This window comes from Taudactylus pleione, unplaced genomic scaffold, assembly GCF_031769625.1.
Source record: "Taudactylus pleione unplaced genomic scaffold, aTauple2 ptg000066l, whole genome shotgun sequence".
NCBI lineage: Eukaryota > Metazoa > Chordata > Amphibia > Anura > Myobatrachidae > Taudactylus > Taudactylus pleione.
In genome coordinates, this window is record NW_028284468.1 from 23,234,079 (window position 1) to 23,240,826 (window position 6,748).

The following is a 6,748-nucleotide window of genomic DNA, read 5'->3' on the forward strand; positions in this document are numbered from 1 at the left end:
GCTAAAACAGAAGATAATGTAACTGTACAACCATGTTCTCTTTATCATTAACTAATTTTTCAACATTTTAAACATTTTTATACAGACCTTCATCGAGTCTTTACAACTAATAGTCAGGTTCACTCTGTAATTTCGTTGGATTTTTGTGGAGAGTAGGAAAACTATACATTTCTGTAAACATTATTGTATAAGCAATCAGAAAAACAATGTTTCCATTTGCCTTGATACATACATGTCTGCCATCTTGGAATTTACAAAATGGCTGCCGGAAACAAAGTTTTCGTCTATAACTCGGCTTCTAGCTAACATAGAAATTGTATTTTCACAGCTGAACTACCATTTTCAGGGCCAAAGAATCAAATGGTAACAAAGTTAATAAAGTAGATTCAACCACAAACCTATTAGACTGATATTTTCCATCTTATTCAATGTTCTTCAAGCAATCATACATGAACATTGCAGTCAGGAAGTGACCATTAAGTACCGAACACTCTTCATGACAGAATTGGGTTTAATTTTGTATTTTGTATTATTATACTTATATATATAATAATTATATATTTTGTATAATGTATAATTAATTTTATAACCAATTTCAATGCAATAATACAATTAGTCTTACATATTGTCACCATCTTCATCATCATCATCATCACTTCTATAGTTACTCTGTATGTCATCATCATTCTGACACTCACTGCTGCACTGACAAAGGTCGGTGCAGGATAAGTTATTTGTTTTGCAAGAACATCTGGCAGAAGAACATTCTGTTTTGCATTTGCAGCTAATGATCTCAATGATGGCTTTTGGAGCTGGAAGGGCAACTGTCATGGTTGGTTTCAGCTGGCCATTAGACTGCTTGTGGTAGCCATTATGCAGCAGATCCAACTGAAGATCCTGCAGTGCAATGCTGGCCAATCCCCACACTCTGGCTTGAATATGGACTCTCAGGACATGATGTCTCAGAACTTCAAGAGTAAGAGGTAGCTTGTCACTTTCCATCATATGCTTGCAGAAGAGATGCCATCGTAGTTTGGGGATTGTCTTGATGTGGATGCCTTTGGGGGAGTAGACTGCACAGACAAAGCTAGCCAGAGTGACCAACATAGCTTCGATCACTTCTGTCTCTTTTGAAAGCATCTGCAGAGAGTGTTTTACATCTATACCTGTGTTTATGTAGAGTTGCAGCCAGGTTGCTTTGCCTATAAGAGAGAACCTTCCAGTGGTGTCAGCACCAGTGAACACATGGAATGCTGGTAAAGCCTTTGCTCTTTCTGCCCCTATGGCTCTGCATATTGGCTCTATCTCCATAAACCCATAGGCCATGGAAATGGATGTGTTCTTCAGCATGAGGTCATAGTTTGGTATGACTAACACTAGGACATCTGTGTCTGGGGAGAAGAAAACCATCCGTGCATCTGGTCGTTTTTGCTGTGATACCAGGACAGCCTGGTAAATCAACAGTGTGTCTGCTTCTTCATGATTGTTATAAAGGAAAAGCAAGTCTTTGTTGCAACTGTTATGCCCTGATGAAGAGGTGATGACCAGTTTGTTTGATGTACTGTTGTACCATAAAGACTTTGCAGCAGGATAGTTGATCAGGTAAGCCTTTGTCTTTACATGTGAAAGGAACCTGGACATTGGGATGTGTTTTATATTTTATGTGTTTTATGTTTGTGTCATCTGTGACTTTATATTGGATTATTGCTCTTCCTTGCCTTCTTATCCCTAGTACCACCCTTCAGAGATTCTTCCTTGTATTTGTCAAACACAAGTATGATTTCATCATAATCTCGTGTGAGCGACATCACCTGTTGGTTTGATTTGAATCCATACATGATGTTCTGACACACTGTGAGTGCTGCTCTTTCAATAGCTGTGGTCCTCCTTTGAGATTGTAGGCTTTCAGCAGGTCCTATCATGATCCAGTGGATCATGGTATACAGATCAAATGGAACATCATATATGTCACTGGCGACCTTTATGGTGTTTGCATCCTCGGCTGCTTTGGTAAAGTTTGCAATGCATTTCCTTATCACGTGTGCTGCTCTGTACATAGTGTCCATGTTGTCCTCTTCATTATCATGACTTTCCATCGCAGAATGAACCATGCTTTTTCTGTATGCCTCTGTGCAATAGAGAACAGCTGACTTCCTTCGATTTTTTGGCAGACATGACTTCAGGTGTGGCAAGGCATTGAGGATGTTTTCTTTTAGCCACTTTCCATGAAGATACATGATTTTCTAAGCCTTCTGTGCCAAGCATATTGACATAAGTGGTTTCGATGTCTTCCATAGGTAGGTATACTTGGTTCTGTGTTTGGACATCAATGAGGTTGATCATCTCAAGCAGACTTGCATGCTGTAACAAAGGTACTTTGCTTCCTGTTCTACGTCCACTGGTGCTGGCATCTCGCTGTCTATGAAAAACATGTTTTGTCCAGCATAGGTAACATCAATTGAATGTGCATCACCTGGTGCAATGCATGAGGTCAGTATTGTTTTCAGTGTGTCATTATTGCCTCTTTCAACAGCTTGTTTAAGAGTGTTCCCAGCATTGATTGCCCTCACCTAATACAGCAGCTCGTCATCATCTTTCTGACAGAAGAAACATTGGCCCTGATTCAGAGCCGGATGCTCTGACAGAGCGCTCACTCTGAATCAGGGCATCCCTCCTTCATTTTGGAGTGGCCTCCTGGCCACTCGCATAGCTGTGGGTGACCACCCACAGCTATAGTGAGCAGCCAAAATGATGGTCGCGATGGTCAAGACCATCGCGACCATCGGGCTTGTGACGAGACCCTGCAGTAGGGTCTTGCTGCCACAAGCCCAGGAGTGCTTTTGGCTCTATCAGAGCCAAAAGCACTCCCACGGACATCACTAGTGATGTCAGTGGGGCCGGCCCCAGACGGTAGGCGTTCCCATGGAACGCCTCCATCTGGGCAGCCACGCCCCTGGTACGCCCACCAAAAGGGGCGTGCTGTCAATCACCATCGACAGCATGCCCCCTTTGGTGCGAGACCCATAATGACGGCTTGGCCATCGTTATTCGGGTCTCGCGCATGCGCACGTCGGAGCCGCCTCCGTCATGCACATGCGCACTTGGGCACCATCGACCCACTTGTGAGCGCTCAGCACTCATGAGCGGGTCTGAATCATGCCCATAGTTCCTTATTCAGTGGACTTGTCTGTGACCTAGTGAATGGTGTTGAATAGCCAGATGTTGCTTGGCCTGCATTCATCCATTTCAGTTTTTCCTCTTTTCTGTCTTTGTTTCTGGGCAGTGTGGAGCCAGTAGCTAATGCATGTGCATGACAATCTCATAAATGTTGGATTTGGTCCTTGTTAATTGTATTTGCATAGAAACAATGATGATAGACTGCTTGATGTGCACAGAGTGTATTTACTGTACAGCTTTGCAGTCGTCTATGAACTTCAATGTAGTTGCCATCATGCACACTGGCCCTCTCTACTACTACATCCAGTACACAGTGGTAGAAATCTATCCGTGGATGTAGCACCAACTGTTCATTGGCAGCACCAGACTGACAGAGTATACACTGCTTCCAGTTGATAAACTCCTGAGCTGGACATGTAGCCCCTTCAGCAGCTTGTGGTTTGTCACTCATGTTTAAAGCCTACAACACAGAAAACAGAACAAAAAAACATTACAATATAATATAATCCAACAACTGCTGTCTACTACAATATGTAAACTACAATATAATACAAGAAATTCTGTAACAATTGTCTCAACACATTTGCAACATCTGCAACTAGGAACATTTGATTATTTGGCCCTGAAAATGGCAGTTCAGTTGTGAAAATCAAATTTCTATGTTAGTTAGAAGCCGAGTTATAGATGAAAACATTGTTTCTGGCAGCCATTTTGTAAATTCCAAGATGGCGGACATGTATGTATCAAGGCAAATTGAAACATTGTTTTTCTGATTGCTTATACAATAATGTTTACAGAAATGTATAGTTTTCCTACTCTCCACAAAAATCCAATGACGGTTCAAATTCATACATAGTGAACCTGACTATAAGTAGGGAAAAAGTGAATATTACAAAAAAAATACCATTTAACTTGAAATGATGAAACCAAGTTAAAATGAAGTATACATTAGGCAGTGCTTGTGTACATTTTCAAAATTGTTCTGTTTGTTGCAAGTTTTTCCAGTGGAATTTGACCTTAGGAGTTAGATTTACAAAGTATTATGTTTGACCTGAAAATGTAATGCAACACTAATAATAAAGTCTTACGTGTGTTCAATGTTAGTGCAGTTTAGTAAATCTAGCTCTTCAGTTAGTCTTTCTATCATTTCTGTTCTACACAGACATCCTCCCTGTTAATTATAATCAGTGTCATGAGATGTCACATTCTACTTGTGGAGATTGATATACAGAACACTCTTGGGACTCCACTGTGAAAAACAGGAACAAAACAATATAAGAACAATTAAATTGACAGACAATGATGGGTTCCAGACTATGGATAGACAATAAAAAGGTAGACAATGTCTAGATAGATACCAGATGTTAGACAGTCAATAGGTTGACAGGCGACAAAAGGGCAACACACTAAAGGTCCACATGTAAGAAGGTCGACAGGTACAAATGGTCAACATAGTCAAAAGGTCGACACAAAAATGGTCAGCACAAAAATTGTCGACACATGGCTAGGCACTTACTGGAGGGTTATGGTTAGGAACTTACCCCAATGGTTAGAGTTAGGCATTTACCCCAACAGTTAGGGTTAGGTACTAGGAGAGAGGGTTAGGGTTAAGCACTTACTGGAGGGTTAGGGTTAGGTACTAGAAGGGACAGTTAGGGTCAGACACCTACCCCGATGGTTAGTGTTAGGCACCAGGAGGGTGGGTTAGAGTTAGGCACCAAGGGGATGGTTAGGGTGAAAATTAGGGCTAGAAAACATAAAAAATTGTGTCAACCTTTTGATCATGCCAACAGTTTGTACCTGTCGACCCTCTTACATGTTGACCTTTAGTGTTTCGACCTATTGTCCCTGTTGACCTTTTGTCCCTGTCGACCTATTGACTGTCTAACATCTGGTGTCTATCTAGATGCTGTCAACCTTTTTTAACTGTCTATCTGTTAATCTACACCTGACAATGATATGGTGTTTAAAATTGGACAAAATTTTTTTAAACAAACAAAAGCATGAAAAAGTCTAGTGGCATATGAAAGGATGGACAGAGAGAAAACAAACACATGCACACAAACCCACTTGCTTGTGTACAACTCTTCTTCTAACTTTGCATATTACACTATCCCCATCATGTGGTGATAAATTGCAATTCTTTATGGTCACAACAAGACACTTAGGTTACACCACCAACATACAAATATAACATCACAAAACTAAACTAAAAAGTCCTCTAAACAAATGTTTTAAACACAACATAATCCCTCATCATTTAGAGGGACTTTGTTAGCCTGATAAAGATGTGCATTCTAGAATCTAATAAGTCTATTGTCTACTACATGCTCATTGTCTAATACAAACTGGACCAAAAAAGAACTGAATTTGTGTCTAGTCTCGTCTATCACTACGTCTCTTCTCATAGATCCATACATGCCTTAGCATAATAGCAAACTAAGCAAGCCTGCAAAAAGGCCAAGTGTCAGGACTTTGACTATTTCAGTACATAAAGATAAACTACACTTTCTTAAGTTCCATTGTGGTCATTGGAGGATCTATCCTGGTTACTTGCATTCATCACATGCAGTGTGCAGAGAGTTAAAGTGATCATCTGTTTCTTAGGTGTCGTCAGGTTGTTGGATTCCTTGATTGCTTATTATTCCAAACCTGATTCTATTTGGGTCACATGTTCTGAACTTCCTACGGATCACAGACCTCTAGTATAAAGCCTGTTACTAACTATGCCTCATTGTCTGTGCAATGTTACTTTCAGGTCTTCCTTGGACTCCTACCAGATCCCTGCTGTGCTTGGTGTATGCTGTGGACCTCGCTACATTCCTGCTTGTGTTCTGGTTCCAGTTCTGATACAGGTTATCAGCTGCAATACAGAGCTCAGCATTGCCATTGTCTTTGTGTTATTATCCTGCTCTATTACTGCTATTCCATTCTACGCTACACTATTCTGGATCTTCATTATGTCTCAGGGATTAACCTCGTTCCGGATCTTGTTACATCTCAGGGCTTAACCCTGTTCCAGACCTCCATCGCGATACGGGGCTTAACCCTGTTATTGACCTCCATTCTATCCTGAGGCCCTAGCCTCGTGTCAGACTTGGGGTTTCACCCCACACCAGTTCAGTGTGTACTTCAAACTTTGTTTCTCACAGGGGCATATCCCTGCACCTGTTAGTGCATGTCATGAACTTTGTGTTATTGAGATTTAATGTGGAACTTTGCCATATGGTTTTGTTCTTGAATAAATTATATTTACTTTTTTTTGTGCTAGTGATATTTTATGAGAAGGTCAATCCTAAAACCACCTCAGTTCATACTACCTAGTAAGCTGTGACACCAGGTACCAATAACCAAACTAAAATCCCTCAAAATGGCCACAAGTCAAGGGATGTACTCCTCCCAAGGTCTTTCCCACTGAGGTGGACAATTCTTAGTCAACAGCAGTCAGTCTTTCAAAGTTCTCCAATGCATGCCCACAAAACTAAGGAAATAACTTTGCTTTCCCCAGGGAAAAGCAGTGTCCTGAGCTGACGTAGATGTAAATGAGTGTCCTATCATCTACAAATGTGTT

The 6,748-nt window shown here is 40.9% G+C and overlaps 1 protein-coding gene across 1 annotated transcript; it reads right to left on the reverse strand.

Annotated features, from left to right (window-relative positions):
• Window positions 1–618: 618 nt before the first annotated feature.
• Window positions 619–2,237, reverse strand: LOC148534529 (uncharacterized). The gene is made up of 2 exons (XM_088466830.1): window positions 1,812–2,237; window positions 619–897 (listed from the first exon to the last, which is right to left on the reverse strand). The coding sequence occupies exons 1-2, from the start codon at window positions 2,235–2,237 to the stop codon at window positions 619–621; spliced, it is 705 nt and encodes a 234-aa protein (XP_088322956.1).
• Window positions 2,238–6,748: the final 4,511 nt, after the last annotated feature.

Bases quoted from the DNA above. Each gene is read 5' to 3' on its own strand.
- LOC148534529 (XM_088466830.1), bottom strand. From the start codon at position 2,237: ATGTATCTTCATGGAAAGTGGCTAAAAGAAAACATCCTCAATGCCTTG. The intron at 898-1,811 runs GTGATGTCGCTC...ATTGCACTGCAG, and splicing joins GATTCAAATCAAACCAACAG to GATCTTCAGTTGGATCTGCT.